This window comes from Anomalospiza imberbis, chromosome 4 (genome assembly GCF_031753505.1).
Source record: "Anomalospiza imberbis isolate Cuckoo-Finch-1a 21T00152 chromosome 4, ASM3175350v1, whole genome shotgun sequence".
In the NCBI taxonomy this organism is placed as follows: Eukaryota; Metazoa; Chordata; class Aves; order Passeriformes; family Viduidae; genus Anomalospiza; species Anomalospiza imberbis.
This window is the reverse complement of record NC_089684.1, coordinates 12,479,280-12,504,453: the sequence shown is the minus strand read 5'-3', so window position 1 is coordinate 12,504,453 and position 25,174 is coordinate 12,479,280. Positions and strand designations below refer to the sequence as shown.

The 25,174-nt window shown below is 35.9% G+C and overlaps 1 protein-coding gene across 21 annotated transcripts in view; it reads left to right on the top strand.

Annotated features, from left to right (window-relative positions):
* The window catches only part of TLL1 (tolloid like 1), a 126,662-nt gene that overhangs the window by 30,510 nt on the left and 70,978 nt on the right, over nt 1–25,174 (top strand). For 5 of the 21 annotated variants that reach the window (XM_068187135.1, XM_068187132.1, XM_068187147.1 and 2 more), the window contains one exon: nt 1,241–1,317. The exons of 13 other annotated variants lie outside the window; for them this stretch is intronic. Coding sequence is in view for 1 of the 8 variants with exons in the window: in XM_068187131.1 (XP_068043232.1) it covers nt 15,685–15,704 (20 nt within the window). In the remaining 7 variants the exon portion in view is untranslated. Of the gene's footprint in view, nt 1–1,240; nt 1,318–15,669; nt 15,705–20,017; nt 20,101–25,174 lie in introns of those variants that run through there. 3 more of the 21 variants (XM_068187143.1, XM_068187140.1, XM_068187131.1) reach the window with 2 other exon arrangements.

Sequence of the window (25,174 nt, the reverse complement as noted above, 5' to 3'; positions counted from 1 at the left end):
CATGCTTAAATTTTGTCTGGAAAACAGCAAGTTGGAGGAATTTGAAACAGTGAGGGAATGACAGAGAGACTGGATAATTACATGCCCCGTGCTCTGGTTTATTTGCTTTGGTCCCCTTTTTACTTAGCAATCAATGTAAGACCAGGAAAACCATGAGAGCACTATTTCTTCATGTCTCTGAAACTACTGGACTAATTGGTAAAACTCTTGACAGGCCCTTAGAACGAACTTTTCTAATGTACAGAGTTTTTATGTGTGGCTTAGTTAATTTCAGAATTAAATCAAGATATGGGCTTAAAATAAAAACCATACTAAACTTTGCTTTACAGCAATTACAGAAATCAGAATAAAAGTACTTAAATTAACTGTGCTACTTTTTTATACTCAGTATTTTTTCAAGTTTGTAATTGTTTGGTATTTAACTTTTATATAATTACCTGAAGAATCTACAGGGAAGATTCTATCCCATGTGGACCTTTTTTGCCAAAAGTAAAAGTTACTTAAGTAAGTGGTAATTGTACAGTCCCCTGTGCAAATTATGTCTTAATCTTTTGATGGAGACTAAGACATAATTTTGGCAAGCACATTTGAGTATTCAGGTTGTTGCTTAGTAGTAATAAGCTATTGATTGTCTCCTCAGTTTAAGTATGCTGTTAGGTTAACATTTCAAATCCTAGAAACATCATTTAAATAGACAAAACAGAGGTAACTTGTATCTTGAAATGTGCAGAATTGTTTTATAGGAACTTAATGCAGTGATATATTTTGAACTCAAATCCAGTATTTTAGGGTGTTTTATATCTTCATTTTAAAAACCACCTGCTCATGTATATATAGCCTTGTATTTTCCGATTTGCACACATGCCACACCTGCCTGAAGATCAGTTACATTGCCACTTGTGCCTCCATTGGAGAATATAATTATGCTGCAAGAATAAATAAGGCACAGCACTCTGCATCCAATTTCTCTGTTGCATCTGAAAAATACTGTGGCGCAAATGTGGAAAAGCATTAGTAACACTCAAGATAGAATATATCTCTCTTAAGGCCAGCCTTGTAAAAGACAGGTGTTTAGTTTAAACTGGTCATCTCTCATCCTCCTGTAATGAATTGAAGAGAGAGATGTGGCATTACCAGTCAGTCACTTACTTGGTCAGCCCGTGTTAGACATCTGCATTAGACATGGGTGCATGACCTGGGCCTGAAATGCTTGGTTTTATCTTTCTTCTTTCTGGGAAAGTGGATATAGATGTGTATAATCCAGTGAGATGCACTTTGGATACTCTTGGGTTTGGAGGGAATAGCTAAACTTCCCAAGTAAATGATCAGATACTGTGTTTCATTAAAATTGTCTGTGCAAATGCCTGTTTATCTGGTGAATTCACATAACTGGTATTTGATTTAATTCTACACAGACTTTTTTTTTTCTGAGTTTTCCTTGTAAAGGGCAACAGTTTGGAAGCACAGTATCTGTGCACTGGCTGTTTCTTCACTTTGCAGGCATGGTGACCCCATCCTTTTTTTTTTTTTTTTCCCTGTTTTTGCATGTTTGGTAGGCCTTTATTTTTTTTTTATATTGAAGAATGGGCTACAAGACATAAAAATGGTGTTGAGGCACTCTGTCCAAAGACTTCCTGGTATGTAAAATATCCTTTTTGAGAGTCAAGTCTTTCATTAATTGTTGAATGAACTATTGCAAAACTGGAGGGGTACATTGAAATTTGTCCAATTACTGGATTTTACACAAATGGAGAGGAGATGTTCAAATAGATCTGAGGTATACCTGAATGTTCCCTTTTTTCATCTACTTCCTGTTCAGTAATTTAGCAGAGGTTTAGCATTAGACTTAGAGACTTTCAGAGGATATTCTTAAGTCAGTGGAACTAAGTCCTGGCTCATGTGCTTCACAATCACACTCACTTATGAAAAATAAATATATTCCATTGTAGAAATGGATAATGCTGTTAAAGAAAAGAAAACTTACACATTTATTCCTTAATAGCTTTCCTTTGTATTATGTATTTCTTCCTGGCTCCAACACTTGCTTTTTCCTCATAGCAAAAGTAAACATATGGTAAAAGCTAAGCACTTTTTCTTGCTTACAAAGAAGGAAAACAAGCACTTCTTTTCATAAAAATAGCCAATGTTTTATTTTAAAGATGAGATAACCCAAGACTTTTCAAAAAAAAGTAGTGCCAACTTCTCATCCTGAGAAGCAGATGGGAAGCAAAGAATTCTTGAAACAGCTGGGTAGCATTTTGTAGTCTGTAAGGTGTTTGGTGGGGTGGGACTGTGGGATAGGCTGCTTTTTATTCAGGAAAGTAACACCAGTATGGTAGTTCCAAAATCGGTTTTATTAAACCGTAGAAAGCAAACTGTATATTATTCTTGTTTGGTTGGTGAATGCTCAGATTTTGCATGTATAGCAAATAAGAGTAAGTTTGGAGAAAAGTCTTCCTCAGTGTACCCATGCCAGCCTTGCGTTACATGGAGATTAACTTTTCTATGAAACTTGCTTTTCTGTATAGTTCTATATAGTTGTTGTATACTTCCTGGAAGCTAGCTTTTGATCCACACTTAATACTATTTTTGTGTAATAGGTAGTAACTACTCTTTTCCTTGATTTCAAATTTATTTTGCATTCAAGAAAGATGATAATTTGAATAACTAATCAAATAGGTATTTTAATATTTTTAAAGAATTCAAGAAACTGAGTATTCATTTCCAAAGGTTCAGAATAAAGTGTTGATGGAAGCACCAAACTGGGGTACAAAGTTAAAATTGGGTAGAAAAAAAGTTTGGACAAAACAAATGTTAGGACATAGTGAAAGTTGAGGAAAGGCTACGTGTCAGTTGGATGTTACTGCTTTCAGCCCTCTAGGCTTTCATAGCCACATGTCTGCCTGTCTGTTCTTCCATTCACCAGTTACTTGGAACACAAGTATCACTTTGGGCAACAAAGACAAATCTGCAAAATCTGTATGAATCTACAAACACAGTGTAAATCACCAACTGTACTTCATAGTTTACATTTAGAAGAGAGCAAGCCAAGGACAGGAATTATGCTTACATTCATGGCTTTAGTACATGGCAACATTTTTTTGACTTTGCTTACAGAAGTTTTCAAGCTATCAAGTAGGTGTAATCCAATAAGTACGACTGAACCCACCCAATTTCCTCAGATTTTTGTACACAAACTCTCATTGATAAAATATTATTTACACTATGGTTCCAGGCTAGATACACAAAATGTATGGACAAATACATTTCTCACTGTAGATTTTTTTTCCTTATCTTTTATATGTTTTAGGAAGTGGTGCAGAGCATGAAGTGCCCTACATGGCAATTCTAGGCTGTTGTGATAAAGATTCTGATGAACCTGCCAACAAAACTCTCAATTACTTTAAGTATTAACACGTGTACAGGTTAGTGTGGGCTGAGATTCACAAATGCACTTCATGTAAACTTCCTCTTAATTAAGCAGTCATGTCTGCTAATCACGGCAGGTTTTAGACTGGATTTTAGTTACTCATTTCAGTAGCTAAAGGGGTTGGGCTTTGATGCTGAAGAGATGTCTCTTGAACTGTCACCTGCTCTATTCTGTGTTTTGGCATTTGTCCATTTTACCCTCTCTGCCTTATTGCAGAGTTAAAGAATGGGGACCACAATCCTCAAATGCAAATTCCTACAACTGCCATAATTTTATAATTGGAGAGGATTACTACACTCATCTGTAGATTTGGTATTGTCTTTGGTATTTTAAGATTGACTGTTGCTGGAGGATGGGATAGAGAAAAGCTATTACATTGCAAATCTTTGAAAATTGGAGGGAAAAAGACCCTGGAGCTAAAACCTCACTTTTTTGTAATTCACATCCAATTTTATTCAGATTTAATTGAGTTTAAACAGCTCAGTTTAGACACCCAATTTCCCTTCACTTGATTTTTTTTTTCTCAGGAAACTGGTTTCAGCCTGCCAAATCCATGTCTGAATGTGGCTGTTCCAGGGCGAGGGTCCCAGGCTGCCACAAAAGCACTAGACTGCATTATGCTGGGAGCTGACAGAGCAATATGATTTGGAGGGAAGGAAGTTAGTGGAGTCCTATCTCCTATCCTTAGCTCCATCAGCCTCTCAGAATGCCTCCTGGGAGAAAAGGTTCTCACAATTGCTGGGAAACTTGGAGAAGCAGACAGCCTGATCAGGCTATCTCCATTAAACCGTAGTCTCTTTTCCGTCCCTTGGGGGCACAAATATGTGGCACAGATCCCACCTCTGGAGTGGGAGAAAAGAGTGGGATAAATGGAGCCATGGCTCCCCTGACTGACATTGGAGGTAGCACTCAGCTCCAAGAGCCATCTCCCTCTCTGGGATAAGGCCTTCCTCTATTGCCAATTGACTTCCTGCATCTCAGTTCGCAGAAGTCTCTGCTGGAATTTCAGACTGAAACCCGTGATGATGGGTGCATGGTCCTTGTTGCTGGCCCTGCTAGAAACTGACTTTTTACTTTTTAAAGCAAAAGCTAGGAAATTACTTTAAAATAATTTTTACCTGTTTTGTTACTATACATAATAGAAGCATATTATGACACAATCCTAAATGTTGCAAATTATTTTGTTTTCAAAAATAATCCTACAATAGAAAAGAATTAAAATGTCTGTGTATCTGTTGTGTCTAAATTTAGATTCTTTTGCAGTAGTTTTTTCCCTAGTCATAGTATATCATAATACAAGGCCCCTAAACAGGAAGCACAATGCAGTACTTTATTTTACCTTTCTTTTAAGGGATTAATTTTTGTGAAATACCATGGGAGAGATGGCAGAGTTTCAGCTCCTCCAAAGGGTTTGTTTCATATCTGCACTCTCAATGAAGTTTAGGTACAAGGAAAACTAAGCATTACCTTGAAGACTGCTGTATTTGCAAAACAGCCTTAGTGGTATATCTGTTTCTTGAATTCATTAGCTAAGATCTTTTGGCAGAAAACTCTGAGTTTTACTATTGAGATAGTCTTACATGTTATAGTGGTGAAATGTATAACAATGGCTAGATACTTACCATCTTTACAGAAAATTGTCTTAATGAGTTACACTATTGCTTTCTTTTCAGAAAGAACAGTTTTTAAATTCAATTTTATCTAAATGAAAGGTCATCTGAGCATAGAGTTCAGAATAATTTTTCTTCCAAACAAAATACCATTAAATTTTAGTATTGCCAGGTATTCCTGTCCATGTTATTGTGAGGAAAGACATGAAGTGAATATTTGGCTGTCAGCTTATCTGATACTATCTTTTCTATTAAAGAGCAGAATGCACATTGCCAACCTTTTGTTATCTAGTTTCCCGACTGCAGCACAGTGTCGGGTTCTGCCAAACTGGCTTACGTTTGTTAAGTGCTCACCGTGGACTTTAGTTATCTTTTCCTGCTAGTCTGCATCCTGCCACTTAGCTGTAAATGTCACACACTCTTCTTCATTCATGCTTCCTACTAAGAGTTAGTTTTGTAGAAATTGTGTGCAGAAATATGCAAGCAGACAGGGGAGAAAAATTATATTTATTTTAGCCATAGGTGCTTCTGAAAAGATTTCTCTAGGGGAGAAAGTAAAAAATACTGTTCTTGATGGTTGTACCCTGTCTGGTGAGTGGAAAAATGGGAAAAGACCCATAAAAAATTCTGAAGGTAGAAGATTAAAAAAAATTATTCTGATACCTTAAAGCATAATTTGTGTGGACTAGTCTTTTTTCTGTATTTGCATAATATGTACCTAAATTTAACTTTCATATTTTAGCTGCAGGCATTGATTTTTCAGATGTAATCTTTCCCTGTAATTAAAGAGAGGACAGAAATAATAGAAACAGAATAGAAGTCAGTATACAAAATGCTAAAAAATTGTTACCATTTAACTGGTTGCAGGATATGCTCCTTTTAAGTATCTGATCTGCTGACAGATTGAAACTATACTGTAAAGTACACCATCAAACCAACTCCTTGGTACTTCTGAATAATATTTCACTCTAAGTCTCCAAGAGTGTTTTGATTTTTAGGACATTTTACTGCAAGTAAAATCTTGTTCTACATCCACACTGATTATGTAAAATTAGAACAAAATGTTATTTTGTCCCAAACCAAGTGTAAGACAATTTTCAAAATGTTTCCTTAGCAGGGAAGAAATTCCATGTACTCGGGGGGGGTGAGGGGGTGGAACTCAACCCAAAACAAAAAAAAACCCAAAACATCTTACTGTGAAAGCAGACTGCCTTTACATTCATAATTCTGAAGAATATCAAAGTCATAATATTCAGTAGCACAGCATACCTACATGTGATAACAGTGTGCTTTTGACTGTTACAGAAGCAAGGAGTGTAGGATGCAAGTGTTGGAAAAGATTTGATTTGATTTAGTATTTCTCTGCTGAAGATGAGGGTGCTTCTGGGAGTTGCAATTTCAGTAAATACCTTCTTCAGTGGTGCGTTGTTAATATCGTTTGTACAGTGCTCCATGTTACATTTCACCTCATTGATTATCATAATACAGAATTGCCTCAGAAGTTTAGTTCTGCCCCAGTGGAAAATACCAAAGATTCCATTCCTGAAATCTGCTTTTGCTTCACTGACAGATGACTTTGCCAGATCAAATAGGATGATAGGAAAAACACAAGATCAAAACTGTTCATTTATCTGTCCATCATGTATAGCCAAGAGATTTTTGCTTCTCAGATAAATTTACCACAAGTCAAATCTTGTTATATGTGTCTTTTTTTGTGATTACCTTAAACTCAAGGATCATGGGATTACTGTGAATCTTTACTGTCATTTCCTGTGCCATTCAGAAAAATAATGTATATTTCTGTCAAGGCATCCGAACCAACTGAAACCAGATGTTAAGAATTTGTCCTGTCTTTTCAATTCAGAATTTATATAGATTTTTCAGGGTATTTTGTAGATCCAAGGTAGAAAATTGTGGGAAGCATGCTGATCATAACATGCAAAATTACTCCAGCTGGTACCAAACTTGTCTGAAGTGGCACAGACACATCTTGGTGGCAATAACTTTTGTTGTCAACTCACTATCTGCTTGCCACAAATACCCTAAAAAGTTTTTGGGTGAAGCAAAGTTCTGCAAAACATCAGGTGTCAAGGACAGCCAAAAGAAGCTAGATCCATGAAACACAGGCAGTCTTGTTAATGTGTTTGTACTGACCTCTCACTAAGCAGTGAGAAGGAAAATGTTCTGTCAGTTTGTGTGTGTCAATTAAAGCATCATATGAAAACTGCCTTTTGTAACTGCTGGGATGCATTTTCTGCATTTGTTAAACATCAAAATGTTTTACAACAAGAAGTCTACTTATAAGGTATGGACAGTAAAGAGCAGGTTTTCTGAAAACACTGGAAAGTGTATATTTAACCTTAATATTAAAAAAAAAGAGTGAAATTTATCCTCTTAAAGAGATAGAAGAAGCTCTAAATGGTCTGCAGAGATGAAGCTTATTAGAGCTGTTATTTTGATTGCCCATGCCAGATGTATGTTACATACAGCTTTCTTGAAATTGAGATAATTTGCTGTTCCAGAAGTTGATAATGTTGGTATTTTCTTTGTTTAAGAAACTCCTTAACTTTTGTTGGCTGCTACTTCTGATAAACTTGTATAAGAGTGATTTTGTTTCCTCATTGTCTCTTTTCCAGATATTTTGTCTTTTGTCCTGCCTCCAAGGAGAGGCTTTACTCTTCTGTGGGATCTGTAGGGCAATGACAGTTGTTTCTCTTACCTTTATACTCAGGGATTGGCGCTCAGTAACCATAAAATGAGTATTTTGAATTGGTAATTCACTTCTTGTAACCATCACATCAAGCACTTATACTTGTGACTGCCTACTACAATTCTGTCCAGTTCTTTGCTTTCTATTATCTGAAGATGGCAAAGGGTGAATTTGCAACTGACTTTTTTTCTGGAGTGTGGAATACAGTCTCATTCTTGATGAGCTACAGACAAAAATTAGATGAGTGATGATTAATAAAGTTAATGATCATTGCTATGCTATAAATGCCTTCCAAGCTCCAGTGTGCCTTATTCCATAACAGTGTGTTATGTCCAGTTTGATCTGTCCTCTTATCAATTTCTGTTTTCTTTGACATTTGTCAGTGGGACTGAGATGTGAATAAACTTCTCTTTACTGTTTTAATGGTGATCAAATAATTTAATCTTTTTTCTGTTACATTTTATGTATAGTGACTTCCTCAGGTCTATGATAGTACCATGAAAAATCATTTGCCCGGATCCCTTATGAACCTGTTCCAGTCTGTCAGCATTCTGTTAAGAGAGCATAAATGAAAGCTGAACTAACTGTTCTGCCAATGGCCTACTGAGTTTGTTTGCCAGGTGAAATAGCTACTGTTCTTTTATACCATTTGTCTATTAAAATAGCTTATACTTCTGGGGCCACAATGTTGTCCTGAAAATCACTTTTGCCTGGTTATTCACCTTTCTGCTAATTCCATGTTGTATTGGTGAGTGGGTTGTTAGCAATTTCTCTTGTTTCTGTCCAGCTGCATCCCCAGTGAACCCTGGCCTTTTTCCCAGCTCTCTCCCTTGTTGTTTTCCATTGCTGGCCAACTTGATAAGATACCAAGCGGGTTCTGTTTGATCCACATGCCTAATATTTCTCTGAGGTGGACAGAGGTATGAACAGTGAATGGGTGGCCTCTCAGTTGTCAGTCAAGGCATGCTCTGCTTCTTGGCTGCTGTTGAACCAAACTGTTGATTTTGAGGCTGTATGTCATGAAAACTCACAATCCTTATGGGGAGTTTCTGTTTTCTAGGATACATCTGCTTCCTATAATGTGATCTACAGTCTTCACAGGTGCAAGCACCTGTGTGCCCCTGTTTTGAATGTATGAGTTTTCTAAAATGCACCCGAGTTAGCTGTTAACGCTTGGTTTGGACAGTTGTGGTTTCAGTTTAGCAAGAAGTCCAGGTCACTCTGCATTTAGGACTTATGTCTCTCGTTGTATACAGTTACTGTAGCCCCATGCTAAATGCTGATATTTTTCATAAATGTTTCTCTATATTTTTCTAGTTGAAAAATAGTTGTATAGCTTTAAGCTAAGAGATGACTTGCAAGAAAATATGTGCAGATGAATGATAATTCTTTGTACTTAAGTGTGCCTTCTTTTGTCAAAAGGCCATTTTAATAAATTTAATATGAATGACTAACTAATGGTAGTAATATGAAGATAATGGTTTCAATTATGTATGGAAGAAACATTTAATTTCTGACATGAAAGTGTGGTATAGCTACCAAATTAAAGACAAAGTTAGTTCATCCCTCTTTTATTAAACTAGACATTGAGAAGTATTAGAGTAATTATTTTTATCTTTGAGTGTAAAGTTTTTCTGATAAGTTGACTCCAGCTGGCATCATGCCTTTCTCTCTACAAGTCCACTTATCTTCATTACTTTGCTAGTAATTTTAAGCTATCTGTGTCTTGCTCTGCAGTAATACTTCAATCCCAATGCATTATTGTTGTTGTTGTTATTATTATTGTTATTATTTATTATTTTACTGCTTGAAGGATGTTATCAGTTAAATGCTCTTACAGAATTTTATTGCATGGTAGGAATTCTAGGGATACTGCCACAAAATTTTACTCTCTGGCTTGATGTATTTTGAACTCTTATAGTAGGAATGGTCTCTACATTTGTATTTGTGGTATCAATTTATGAAAATTGAATGGTAGTGCTAATCTATTTTTCAAAAAATAGGTCTAAAGCCAAATAAGAAAGGTCAGCTTCAAATTGAAAGACTCACAGAAAAGGTTTTCTTTGGTAACACTGAAAGAAATATACTCTTTTCAAAGTGATTCTTAATAAATTATAAAAAGATTCATGCAATAAAGTTGGTGTGCCAGTAGGGATCTGAATTTAGTAGCTCAACCAGCTGCATATTTCTGTTAACAGAACTTTAAAGTGTAATCTTTTTATTGTATTGCTAAGTACTGTGTTGTTAAAACAGTGAATTTCTGGGTATTCCATGAAAATTTTGATTGAATATATGGTTGAACTTTTATTTTGGATATTATTACACAGAGAAACTGAAAGTAACATGGAAAAGAAAAGGTATATTGTTCATAAGCTAGGGTATAATGTTTTATAATTTCTACTTTTACTCACTCATTGTTTGTTTTGCAGTTTAAATAAAAGAAAATTCCAATAAGACAGACTAACCAAAAGTAGTGACTTTGATTTTAGTTCTGTTTTTGAAATGTGGAGAATGGGAAAAATCCATTTACCCAATGGAAAACAAGATAATCCTTAGAAAGAAAGGTTATTTTCATACTCCCATGCGGGATCTAACTATATTCGATTCCAAACTTGAAAATATCATATTTGTTGATCTAGTGACAATAGTCAGGCAGATGATGTTTTTGTGGTGACACACGAAGCTTTGCTGAGACTGGGGGCTATGGGTGCTCTTTAAAAAGCACCAGTGCAGTGCTTCAGGAGAGAGAGATGCTGTGCAACACCTGTGAGGTGGGGGACGGGCTGGTTCTGGTTGTCACCATCAGCTCAGCAGTAGTTAGCACTGCTCTTTGTTCAGCACAGGCCGGGGAACCAGCAATGCCTGCTGCATTTTGCCTTTCAGGCTTTTTGTTAGTACTGAACGATCTCTGTGGACTTAGCAGAGTGCCTTATTTCCTTGAGATGTTTGTCTCATTTTACCAAGATAACTTCAGTGCAAATCCAATAAATACCTCTTGAGATATCATGGATTGACAAAAATAGGTGGGATCAGTCAAGTAACTCAGGCATAGGACTGGGAATAGAAGTATTGGTTTTAGTTACTTGGGAGCTTTATGGTGTTTTCTTCCAGATGGACTGAACTGTTGCAGGTGGAGTAGCACTGATATGCATTTTATAAGTTTTTCTTTTAATCTCCTAAAATCCATACTTGATAGATCTTCAATTTACTATATTTTCTCGAGATTTATAGATTTATGGGAACCTTGCAATCCTTTCTATGCAGTCTTGAGCTCTAAGGTTCTAGCTCACTTTCTCTAGGTCACAGAAATGCCAAGTGCCCTTTGTCGAAGCCAAACAAGCATTCAGAAAAAAAATCCAACCCCCAAATCCCTCCTGCCAATTTCAGCTCTGATGCCTTAAGTTGCTCCAGAATGCTTTCCTGTCCTGACAGATGTTCCTCCCATGTTTTATGAAAACAAATGAAGTAATTTTAGCGCATGAAGATGTCTTCTGTTCTCAACCTTTGTGTTAGGTCATTTACTGCTCTCTGAAGTGTCCCTTGTGCATTCATGATTTTCTAATACATTCATCAAATCTAAAAGCTTTTGGGATGCCACAAAAACAGTTTTCTTGTATATGCACAACCCAAAGCTATACTTCTTACTTTTGTCTGCCATGAAAAAAAACAATTAAGTCCTGTAGTACAGGATTTTTCTTTTTTCTTTTTTTTTTCAGCATTCTGTCTTGTAGAGTATATGACAATTTTCTGTCTATCCCCATTCTGCTTTATATCTTTTTTTTGGTGTTTGTTAGTTCTAAGATTATTATGTCAGTCCTTCAGTTGAAAATGAGCATGACATTTCTAAAAGATTCTGGTGATATATTTCTACTGATTATACTAAAAAGCTGACTATCTTTAAATATGTTTTTTTTTTTTTTTCCTGTTCAGGTATAGAAAGAAATGTACTTTCAGAACTAGTGCAAGAATAATTTATAAGTCATAAATGTCACTCATTTTCACAGTAGTGAAGGTGCTTCTAGTTGACACTTTTATAGATTAGTTTTTATATGCCATTTGGATGATTTGTCCACATGAATGTATTTATACCAGTAATAGTCATGTTATGATAATTTTTTTTCTTTTTAGGATCCAAGTTTTTGGGAATATCTAGTAACTGAATAACTTACCATTTTCACAAGAGGGCTGTGATATTACAGCTCTTTAATAACTGAAGCAGTATTCATGCTACCAATCCACAGTCTGAACTCTTGTCTTCCTAAGAGAGCTTCAAACAGATCATTCTTAATAAAATGACAGTCTGTGGGTGTTTTAGTTGTGAGCAGAAAATTTAAAGCATTCATTTCCAAACATAGGGAGTGACCCAGGATCATTCACCTGAAATCTTTTCTATCCCAAAATACACTGTATTATTTGAGCACTCTCATATTCCAAGATCAGTGCCTTAAAGAGCTCTACTTTAGACCACTGGCTCAGCAAATCCTTCTGTTTTGTTATTTATTAGGAATTCTATTTTCAGTTACTCTTGTATTAACTTGGGGAAATACTTAAAACAAGTATGTATACTGACACAATTTGTACGTGAGAAACGTGGACATGGAGGATTATGATTTACAGACCAGAATTCATAGGAGAAGAAGATAGTGGGTAGAAGAAAGCATGTTTTGTAGGCCTGGCTTTTTTTTCCTCCCACATGTGGAACACAAGTCTCTCAAATATTTACAGGAGTATGCTTTTTGATAATACAGGATTTATCTCCAGCACCATGTCCAAAAGTTTAATGAAAATGGTTTTTAAACACAGTAATAATACATATGGTCTGCTTAAGGGGTAAGTGATACAGTAGCACGTTTTCTGACTGCTCTTTACTTGGCCAAGTGCTTTTCCTTGGTTTTCTACATATTCATGTTTATTTCTGAATTGTTTGCTTTGAAAGCATAAAAGAATAAGGAAAGATCATCTAGGAGTTAAAGAACCTACTACAGTTCTCCATTTCTAAAATGTTAATAGTCAAGGAAATTTGAAATATTAGACCCTTAATGCCATAGGCTAAACAGCAGTCCTCTGAAAAGGTTAATATTTAATTTGGCATATTTGCTCTGAATGTTAGCTATATTAAATATTTGTGTTTTCTCTGAGCTTGAAAGAAGCTTAGTATTTTCAGCATCTTGTGTAATTTCTATTTCTAGAGATATATTAAGAGGTTATTTAAGGTCACCACTGTGTTGCTGTCAAAAGACACAGCCCTCATTGCCAGCAGACCATGCTAGCCCAGGGTGAGCTGGCTAGAAACATCATGCTTGGCTCATATACTTTGTTTCAGCCGCTGAATTGTACTGAAAGACATTTGAAAATATTCTGAGAAGAATTTGGGCAGTAACATCTTTATTAATTAAGAAACAAATCCATTAAAAAATTAAATACTTAGTATCTGTCTTCTCTGTATTCATGCAAACAGCAGCTGCAATTAAGGCTGTTGTAGTTGAAAAGGGAGAAGCAGTTTCTGCGAGTGGGATGGCAAATGGACCCTGGTACGCTGTTCCTGCTAACATATGGGCTGCTATTAGAAAGGAGCACAAGAAATCTGGTGGTGAACAGTACGTAAGGAGCTGCAGTGGCTTCATGAAGGCAAGAAGAGAAGAATAATTGACATGGAGAACAAGTCGGGATCTGTTATTTGAATTGGCCCTTTGGTGTTTCAGTTTGACATGCAAGCTAAAATGCCCTAAAAAATGAGGATCAGCATGAGGCTGACTTCATGGAAATAGAAAGCCTAACCAAAGTATAACTGTTTGATTTCTTTTAAGATTTGTGAAATTCTTGAACCTTCACATAGCTACCATTTTACACCACAGAATGGTCTGTATATAAATTCATGGGACTCGGGTGTTTCTCACCATAGGATTGATTTTTATCTTATTTTGCTTGTGATGCATCAGCCTGATAATCAGCTGCAAACAAATAGCAAACTGTAAGTCATTATGTAAATCCCACTGCAAATTTGCACAATTTAACCTAATCAATTTGTGGCAGCCTGGGGGTGGCAATAATGGTTGCAGCCTCACAAGTTTGGGGATAAATACAGCCTTGCAAAGAAATTATAGGCACAGGAGAAAGCTGAAGTTGTGTATTTTTTTTTATTGTCCTCTCCCCTGCCTCCCCCGCTTAAATTCTGTGGATGACACTTGAATTACCACTGTGCCAAAAACTAGGAAATGAGTAAGTGTGGACTCAGTGCCATAATTCTCTTCAGAATGGGGTGGGGATTCTGCTGGCTTGAAGCAGAGTACTTGCAAAAGGCTAATGCTCTTTACTGGTAAGAAACAAGGATTTAAACAAGCTTTTAGTAGTTAGGCTGTGAATAGTGCTTTTCAAGAGCGAACAAATAAATGCAAAGATGAAATGAGATTTCATTGTTTCATCAAGAGGCAGAATATTACAATGATGGAATAAGTTCTGTCTCAAGTGTTCTCATGGCTAAAATTGCTCAGAATATTAAGCTATGTAAGAATCAGATGCAACAAATATTAAATTCTACTTAATAACTTGGTATTTGTCATTGGACAACATCAATACTTTTCCACAGTACATTTACTGTCACCTCACTAACTCTGAGGCTAGTTTTTCACTTTCTCTTTTACTTGCTGTGTCCAAAAAATAATCAGGTGCTGTACAGAGTCTCCATGGGAAAATAAAACCCAACCACTTAAATTACAAATGTGGGAGGAGGGAGAGGGAGGAAACAGTATTCAGAGGCAAGCAAGGAAAATAGTTGTGATGCATGAGACTCATCATTTATATTTTAAATGATTACATGAATTGGATGATGCAGAATTAAGGAATCAGGCTTCAACTTTTTAGCTTTGACTAACATTTGTACTCTGGTAAGAAAAAAATGTGGTAGGAGACAGCTACTGAATATGAAGACAGAAATGTAGAATTTCCTTGGTCCAATACCCAGAACTGACTGTATTAAGCACTGGATCACTGCCAAAAAAAGCAGCATTAAGAGCTATTTAGTCTCTTTCCTTGTCTTTTTCACAGAGCCAAGTCACAGAATGATGTGCTAAAATATGAGATGGACTGACTTAAGTGAGGTTCATGACAAAAATGATGGAAACAGGAAGCTGCAGCTGATAATGAAAATTACTTCTGAAACCTATAATAGGGGTTTATTTAAATACAGTTTAATAATTCTCCATGTTTAAATATAAGATGATGCAAATAGAGCAATATTTATTTCATATGGAATGATGACAACCTTGGTCCTGAATGCTAGATAATCCCTTAGATATGCACTTCCTTTTCTGTGCCATTTGGCTTTCTCTATAAATCTTTGGTTGCATTTAATGATTATTCAGGATTTTCTGTTTTTGAGGTACTACTTTAGCCTACTTGGGATTTTATGTCTGTGAGAAAATTAACATTTTTTTCACTTCCCACAGATGAGGAAAAGGTACAGAAGGGGAGGGTTTCCTCATATATCAGTGCTTGCTTTATTGTAACATTATTGTGACATGCTTATTATGTTCTAATGCTGAGTTATAAAGAAAGTGTTGCTGTGGCCTCTTACTGTCATAGCAGAACAAAATTACTAGGGGAGTTCTCTCCCTAATTACTGAGTTCCTTATCCCCTTCTACTCTATGGTAATGACCTGTAACACTAGAGGAAAGATGTTATGGTTGTGGAATTTCTTGAAGACTGGTATTGCCAGATCCAGATAGCTTATCTAAGTAATTATTCCTTTTTAATTTTTTTTAAAATTGTGTTTCCTCTCCCTATATTGCAGCTGCTGCTTCCCTCTCAGGGTTGCTGGGCAGTGCTTGTGCTCTGCTGGTTTTGGCCATGCTTGTGCTGTCCTTGTACCAGGATTCTTTCAGGGGAAACCATTCATATTTGACTTGCCTGGGTGTTGTGGAAGAAGAAAGTACCCATGGAAATATGCTTACAAAGGTGTAAGACCAGGAAACTACTACTCTCCTGTAGTGTATATAAATTTAATCCTTCATTTTATCAGGAACAATTATTTTTTACTTAATTTTGTAATTTACTGTCGCTGAATGGCTGGGATGTTAAATTGAAGTTGAGATTGAATCTGATTTGCCCCATACCAGCAGTAGTTTATTTATGTATAAATATTTTATTAATTCTGTTCTTTGTCTTTGAAAGGGATTTTATTCTCTGAAATCCTCAAAATTCAATCATACCTCAATTCCTTGGAATGGTATGGAAGTTACCTTTTTTCTTTCCTGAAGTCTGGAGATTGGAAAAGCATATAAAAGATTTTACCTCTATCTTTTTAGCTGCTTAAATGAATCTTTTGGTTTGTACCATGCAGTGTCTGTTGGCTTGTAAATCACTTGGTTTGGTGCTGATATTCTGTTTTCTTGGTGTTTGAATGAAAATGTCTAAGAGTTGCATCTTTGGGGAGGCCTTGTAGCAGCTGCTGTGTCTGTCTCAGCCCTAACAGCTGTTTCATGTAGGTGGCACACTCAGACTGACAACTTTCTTTCCAACAAGGATTTTTCTCCATTCATCTATATGTGGCTTATTTCTGAAGTTATCAATTTCCCTATTCTCTAAGTAACTGAAATAATTAAAATCTGTTCTTAATTTCAGGAGAAACTAGATTTTTTTCTTTCCAGTCTTATATGCTTTTGAGTTTTCAATATTAAAAAAAATTCACTTTAAGAGTGATAATTTTGCCTCATGAAGCCTTTTTTTTTTTTTTTTTTTTTTCTATTTTAAGAACGCATACCGATATAATTAATTTAGTAGATCTTGACCCTAAGGCTATCCAGGGTAATGGAGTTTCAAAGTAAAATGAAGGTGAATATTATAGCATCATGGTGGTCACACAGGACTACTGGGGTAATTATGACTGTTGTGGTATTATAGATCTGAATTTTCCCCCTGGTGTATTTTTCTAGTCTCTTTAATAAAGCTAGCTATAGCAGAAGAAGTCAGCATTTGCAGGTGTCTGGGAACAGCAAAAAAAACCCCTCATGACCTGTCAACCTTCTTTTCCTATGCCAGAAGTCACAGTCAGTTATCACTAAATTGAAGTTCAGCTAATATTGCTGCAATGGTTTCTACTCGAGGTGATGAACAACTTTCCCAGGAAGATGAAGAATTGTTTTCTCCACTCTGCTATTCAGTGGCAGAAGGAGTAACAGGGCCTGGAAATGATGGTTTTCTTGCATGTGGTTTCACATAAAGCAGGTCAGCATTTGCTGTGGTAAAAAACATTATCTACAATTGCCCTATATTTTTGGCACTCATGGATCTTGCCACAAGTCACTGCTTTCTTGCTATGGCTTTCCTTTCCAAGTGTTTAATAACTGCTCTGAAGAAAGCCTCATGTTTCAATTTATCTTTTATTAAGCTCCTAACTGTTTCTGCATACTAAAAACTTGAAATAGTAGAAAATTATAATAAGAAATATTAATAGTAGGATGGGTAAGTGGGTCTCTTTGAGATGATTTCTCTGTAGCTTTGTTTTGCCAATATCTAGCCTGAGGCAGTTATGAGTGGTGAAGAAAAGTTCTTTGTGTAGCTGCTTGTTTTGCCAACAGTGTGCAGGCACCTTTATTTGCTGAGCAGTGTCCTTTGCATTCAGTTCAGTGGTTAACCCGTTATATAAGGAATCGATTTTACCAGCTACAAAGCATGTGTGGTGTTGATGATGATCTTGCATAAAAAAAGAAAATAGTTACTGAAAGTCAGGAAGCTTGCCAGGTTGAGCAGCTTAACCAAGAACAAAACCTTTCACAGAGAAGCTGTTGCAATATTCAAGAGCCTGTCCTCAAAACACCTTGCAGTAAATTTAGGAGTGAAGATTGTCCTTTTACCTAAGATTGTGACTTCTGTCAGAATTATCTTTGCTTTTTTGAAGTTTTTATTCTACTAATTTTAACAAAATATGAAAATTGCCACTAAAAAAAAGCAGACGGAAAATGGAATTGAAAAAAACCACTATTTTGAAATTAAGAACAAAGTAAAAACTGGAATTAGCTCAGAGTAAATGGATATCTGTAAATTGAGATTTATCTGTGCCATGAAGATGCATATTTAGCAAATCAGTGTCCCCTTTCAAAAAGATCAAGCTCTAGAAGTGTCACTTTTGGCAATTGAAGGTTCTGCTTGGATGAAGGGTGTCACAATTATTCTATTTTCCTCATGAGTATTGTTTTATATGAGGTGTTTCCTGGTTTGAGAAAATTCAGGGCATGCCCCAGTGCTGCAGGCCATTCACTTTGTAGCCCACCTGCATGTGATGTGACTGCCATGCTCCTGGCAGGCCTGTCTGGAGCGAGTTGACTCTGTAGGATGGTGGATGGCTTTCCAGCAATTATTTCTCTTCTACCTTTGACTCTACAGCTCTTTTTGTGTTCCCAGTCAGGTCTTACCTGATGATTTTTCTGTCCTAGTTGGGTCAGTTTGGTAGTCACTTCCTGGTAAATAGTGTGGAGTGGCTGTAGTGAAATGCTGCGTACCTCAGATGGGGCTCCTCCATAAGTGTAACTTGGGAGCAACAATAAGGAATTAGTTCCCTGTTAGTTGCCCTGTATTTTAATGATTTCTAAGAAAGTATATTGTACCTGAATATCCCAATAGGGATTTTGCCTTGCCAACATCCTACCTATAAATGTGAACACATGGTCAAAGGAAGGAAGTGTTGTGCATGGGGAACACTTTGAAGATTTCTAGAGGCGGATGACATGAGACATTGGTGAGTTGCAGGTAATGCTGCCAACATGGAAATAGTGTCATAAAAGATTATAGTAAATTGCATTAAAATTTGTTCATCTGAGGCCACATCACTAACACATACAAGGTAGCTGATTTCTGGATAACTTTGTGTGTCCATCTGAGTTGTTGTCAAGGGATGCCACATTCAAAAGCATGGAGGAATGAACGTCCAACTGGTGTACAGTCTGGAGATGTTTAAAGTACTTTGTCATTATTTTCTGATAGAAGTGGAAATGATCTTTGCTTAGGGACAATTGTTTTCTGATTGCAAGTTTGAAAAATAGAGTTGGTATGAGTGTTGATGAACTTGCTATTTTATATCATCTACGTGGAAACATGGAAGCAGCCTGTCAGAGGTGTTATATCCCTTTTCAGTTGTGCCTGTGTGAGCTTTTTCAAGTATATAAGTTATTTCAGTATATATCTGTTATTTCTGTGACAATTGCTTAGATAGAGTTGTGCAGATTTGGAAATGCTGCATACTGAAAATAATGAAATAGCTAATTTTTGATGTGCCTTTGAAAATAGGCTACTTTGGTCTTCTATTTCATGCAGTTAAAGTTTCACTTAGCTTCCCTTTTCTGTCATATTTTTGTCCAATAAAAAGGCAAATTGATTTGGATAGTTATCCAACACTTGATTAAATTAACTTTTTCTTGAAAGTTTTGTGAGCTCTGTATAGCAACATGGGAATTTATTGCACAATTACAACTGAAGGTAGCACTTGTGATGAACAATGATAGAAAGAGTTCAGGGTATGGTATGCAGTGTTATGCTCATGGTTGTACCCAAGCATGGTTGTTTATTTGCAATATTTTGTTCTCAGTTTGATAATTTCTAAAAAAAAGTGTATTGGACCTGAAAAATCTGGGTAAGACTGAAATAATTTGAAGACAATGATAATACACTACTGTAACAAACCTTATTCTGTATGTTGCTGTCTTTGTAATGAGGTAAAATTATCTTTACTTACTTAGCTTTAATCTTTCCATTTTCTGTTCAGATTTAGAGGCAGTTATGTAAGTTGGGAACGGATTGTATGGAATAGAGTGACTCACCAAGACAGAACATAGTGCACATAGCAGTGTTGTTACAGGGAAGTGCTCAGTGACTCAGCTATAGAAGAGTCTGCTAATTAGAACTGCTGTACATGTGGATTTAGATGAATATCTGCCCTGAAGCTGTCCAGCACACTTTCTGGCACCTCCTACTGCATGAATTACTGGGCAGGCTTTGCTTTGTTTTGGGCATCCCACCTTTAAGGATGTTAAAGGAGCTCTTCAGATTTCCTTGTTATGCCTTGCAGTTTTTTATTTAATATCTTTTGTTGTCCGTTCTTGGCAGCTTCTGGAACGGGGATAAAGCACAAACTTTTTGTGCTGTGCACTCCCAGTAGCATACCAAAATTTGAGGCTTTGATTTTGAAATGTCTTCTAGTATTGCCTTAATCCTGTCATTGGTACCTTCTCAGTATAGGAATAATCGCCCTGGCAAAATTCTACCTCTGCTCACAGGACAAGATCACAGTTTACATCTCAGTTTGAGAAGATCTCAGTTGAACATGTTGCTAGCCTGTGGAGTCATCAGAGCAAATCAGGTCCTGGGAATGGTTTCTGGGTGGTGTTGGTCTCTGCTGGATAGCTGAGCTTCCAGCCTACCAAGTTGGTTTTCTTCGGCTGTGCTCTAGGGACAAACACTAGCAATCCCAACTTGCTTGCATTTTATGTTTTTACTAACATTGGTATGAATGCTAGCAGGAATATATTTTATTAAAAAATGGCTGCTTATGATTTGAGTTTTAAAAAGCAAAATTGTAGGAGGAATTGTGATGAAGCTTAAAGTAGATAATTCTGTTATTGCAATTATAAGAACATACTCCTGTCTATATTTCGCAGACTTACAGTTAATTGATATTTCAAATCCTAGAATGAGCTATCCTGCTACATATTGCAGCCCTATGCTATTTAGCAAATAATTTTTCTTCCAGACATCTTGAAAGTTGTGAAAGATGTTTTTATTCTCACTGTATATGCTCATTGACTCCTACCATGTGTGTACATCTCTAAACATAAAATAGTTCAAATCTTCTTTCACAATTATTTTATAAATCTGTGTTTCTTTCGTGTCCTTAATAGTGTATTTTATCCCTTTAGAATACTGGGTATTTTTTGTGATGATGGTCTTTTTGGGAGAGAGTAGATTAGCACAGAAAAGTTTGCAGATGCATACTAGTCATTTATCATGAAATAATATATCCTGTTACAAGTAGTAGAGCGTAGCTGTAATTCCTGTGCTTGAGCTGTAGTTTATAGATAATCCTCATTTTCTTCCCATTAATGTGGCTTGTGTGGCAATATTAAGGTGTGGTTCTCTGGATGGAAAATACGTTTTACAACCTACTTATTTTCCTGTTTGTTTTCATGCTTGTGAGGTAATTGGCTACAGGTTGCAAATTTAGCTGCTTTTGTGTCAGTGTTTTGTCTTTATAAGACCTTTTTGAAGGTGCTGTTTAACTGAGAGCTTTTGAGTTGTGTGAAAGCAGAACCGCATCTGCTGGTTAAGTGTCTTCTCTATTTTGACAGCTCCACAAAAATCCTTCTCCATTGTTACAGAAGAATGTGCCTTTACTGCATAACCAGGTTTTGTCCACCTTTCTGAAACAAATGCATATATTTTCTATGAATTTGTGTAAGTGCTTAATGTTGTGGCCATATAAATCATATAAAAATAGAAAACAATAACTGGCAGGAAATCTGGTGTGACAGGGTATTGTCTTTATCAAGTATTGGACAAAAAGGTCCATTTTCTTTTTTCTTAAGAACCTTTGTATAATAAAATCTGTTTGAAATACTTTTTCTCTACAATTAATACTGTCTCAGATTTTCAACAGATATTTCTTAAGCTTATTGTCAATCTTGCACTTTCAAATTAAATGCAAAAGCCATCTGTAATATCAAGTTTTTGTGATCATTGAATAAATAAGTAGGATAATAGATGACACAATGTTAAATAAGCAGAGGTACGTTAAAGTTCTGTTTGGATCACTTTAAAAGTTTTTCTGTCCATTTGTATCAGTTTTGTTTTCTTGCCTAGTCAATTGAGTATCAGATTCTTATTAATTTTCCAGATGAAACATAGGAATTAAATATGTGTGAAAAATGAGTGAACATCTGAACTGATCAAGTCTGTCAGAAGTTCCTTAGAGGGAGCAACTAAAGCTCTTAATCCTAACATGCTCTTAGCAAAGCCTTTAACATCATGCCTTGCATACCCAAACAATCCTCTGCTTGCTTTCTGTAACGTTACCCTTGGTTTGTGACATGATGAAGTATACGGAGTGACTTCTTCAGATGGTTTCAGGCCATAAAAACTTTAAGGCAGGAGATAAAACTATGGTCTTCTCTTATTACAAAGTATTTTGACACTTAAACTGGCATTCCCAAAAATTAAAGGATACTTTTAATAGTTATGTGGGATAATTTTTAAACTTTTTTGATAATTCTGTCAGGGTTGTGCTTTAGGCTTTGAAGGGCAGAATTAATATTCACTGCAGACCTTTAATTGGAAAAAGGTGAACTTTAAAAAACAGTTATCACCTCCCTTTTTGTCTCAGTTACTGATTTTTTGGACTGCATTGAAATTAAAGAACATCCACTTAACTGTTGTTTCTTTTGCTAGGTCAAGTTAAATTAATTCAGAGGATCAGAGGTTTAGTTCCCTAGAAAAAAAGTGACACTTACTAGATTGTTGCTAAAGTCAAATGAGACAATTGTATCAAGGTTTCTATGTTTTGGTATGTTTGTTGCCTTCTGCAAAACAGAATTTCCCTGAGTAAAATAAGCCAGTGGCCTGAAGAAAGTTCCAAACTTTCCATTGTATTTTAATCAAATAATCTTATCTATTTCTGATGTTAGTGGTTACTCATATTTCTTTAGTATGTCAGAGAATGTCGCTGTATTGGTCACATAGCTTACTTGTTTACAGTTATGTGACACTTGTATCAGCACTTATTATTATTATATTACTGTGGTTACATTATATATACTGTGGTTGGTAAACTCAGCCTTGTCCTTGGGTGCTAATCAAAAGCTAGCTAATGCTCCAGATGTCTAACAAAAACAACTTTCTTTTCCTTTCTAAGGCAACAAAGTTAATACATGCTGCCTGAATACCAAGGTATATTTTGCATATATACACATAAATTTGATACTTTTATGTCAGACAAATTCACACGAATTAGTATTTCTATTTGAATTTTCATCTTTAAGTGAATGTTACCACAGTGAAGTGATAAAAGTGATAAAGATGCATCATCAGGACTAGGGCAGATATTTTCCAATTTTTTCCTACTTTATTGTTAGTAGGCAGTTTGATTTGCCTTGGGTTTTCCTATTTATACATCAGTATTACACACAGAAACCAGTGATTTCTGCTAATGCGTTTCTGTCAGTGGGCTTTCTTTTGCATCATCCTTTGTTAATTTGGAATCTTCCTTTTGTTAACTCTCAGTATCACCAGGAAAGTAAAATGGCCTTGCTACTAAGCCTTAGCACTTCATTGAGTTTGGTGTGGGCAATCTGTGTGACCTCTGCTGGGGCATACTGTGTCTCTAAAGACAGAAATGTTCATAGTTTCTTCCTTTTACAACTTTGTTCTTATTGTTCAAGTTTGCAATCTTTCCACGTGCTTGTACGGAGGTCCCTGTTATGAATGGCATTCAAGAGAAAACTCCAGAAGATGTTTATAAAAGTAAATAATATTTAGCTCAACCAGATGGAGACTACTGACTTTCTTCTTTCACTGTTCAAAACCCTGATAATTTGAGATTTTTTATTTTCCTAGAAGCTTAAGGGAAAAGAGACCCAAACATCTTGAGCTGTCACTGGCTTTGTGTCTTGATGGATGTGATGGTAAAACCATCACTGGTGAGAACAGGTTAGCTAGAGGAATGATGTTCCCAGTGTGTCCAACATTAGCATGACAACAGTGACCCTTGGAAGGATAGTATTCCACAATGTGCTAGACTGAGCAATTTCAGTAATTGTCTCATGTGCTTGTGGTTTCTAAGAACCATTATCTTGTGTAAAAAAATTATGTGCATGGAAATATTAATATTTGGAGGAGACATAAAATGTTGGTTATGTTTTGAATTGATAAGGTTCATTTTTACTTTCACTAATAATTTCATTATTAACACTGTGTAGATGATCTGTGTTTTAAAGGTATTTTTCAAGGCAGGCTAAAGGCATATTCAGTGTAATTTCTCATAGTTGCCTTTTGTTCAGGAAAAATCATGTAAGTTGGAGGAGGCAATGCAATATCTTGGAGTTATTTAAAATACATAAATTTTTGCTTAAGTAAAACTCTTTTTTAAGTGGATTTAATTCAACACCAATGAATGTGAGCATCATATTCTGAGAAATGGGTAACGTTTGCAGCAACATGAAACTACTGTGATGAGAATATTGTCTGACGAGTGGTCTTTAAAGTGGGATATAAAAAAAAGAAGAAGAATACAATTAAAAGCAATGTTTAGGATCAGTTTGCATGGAGGAAGACTAGAGAGGTTGATTTCGTAACAGCTGGACTTTTGTCTAGGCTTTATTTGGATGGAAGTGAAGAAAGTTTGCGGTAGAGATATGTAACAAACAACCAAGCAGTTACTGATGTCTCGATGGGGGAAAAGAAGGACAGGAGTTGGAGATGACGCCGAGATTGAGTCCAGGGGTTTTGTGACTCTGAGGGAACAGGAAAAGGAGGAATTTGGATGAAGATTATAAACAACCACTTTCAGCTCCTTTTAATTGGTACATGCTCTGTTGACTTCATTCCCAGCAGTTGAGAATATGGCTGTTGAGTTCAGCTTTACTGCTAAGTTTGAATTGGCAGGGAGATCTCAGTATAAAATCTCAGCAAAAATAGGTGGAGATGAAAGTTTGAGCTTATAGATCCCAAATTCCTGGAAGCGGGATTGTATCATGGTCCACTGAGTTGTAGAGGCAGCTTAGGGAAGATGAGTTACCTGTGAAAAAGTGAAAAATAAAAAACGTGAAAGAAAATAGAGCAAAAGAAAAAGCAAAGAGAGAAGAAGAAATCCACCAAAAAGGCCAAAGGAAGGTTAAGGTTAAAAAGACATTGGAGCTTTGAAAAGTAAAAATTTGAAAGCATCCTAACCACGAGATTAACTATAAAAGGGAAGCATACAAATAAACTGAGAGGAAAATAAAAAATAAAAGGGTTTTTCTTTTCTTAGTTTAACGGAAAACAGATTTAATTATATGAGCAAAACATAATGTAATATAGAATGTAACTGAAACATAATAAAAACTCCTTCAAATAATTACTCTTTTTAGAAAGATGTTAGGAAACATAAGGGTTCAGTTTTCTCAGAAATGCATATGTTTTACTTCATAGTTCAAATATTCACATCTCAGGGTCTTTTATGCTTTGTTGTATTTACATAGAGAAAACTACATGCTAAAAATTATTAATAGAATGACTCTAGATTTAAGTTACTGCATTTAGGTAATGTACAAAGAAACCAAATAGACTGAGATTCTGAAATAAGTTATTAGTCTTTTACTAGGTAGTTTTCTTATTTTCTCCATTTAAAAATATAGATCAGTAAGGAAATATATGTGATGTAAATATGTGTTTGTCATATACTTTCC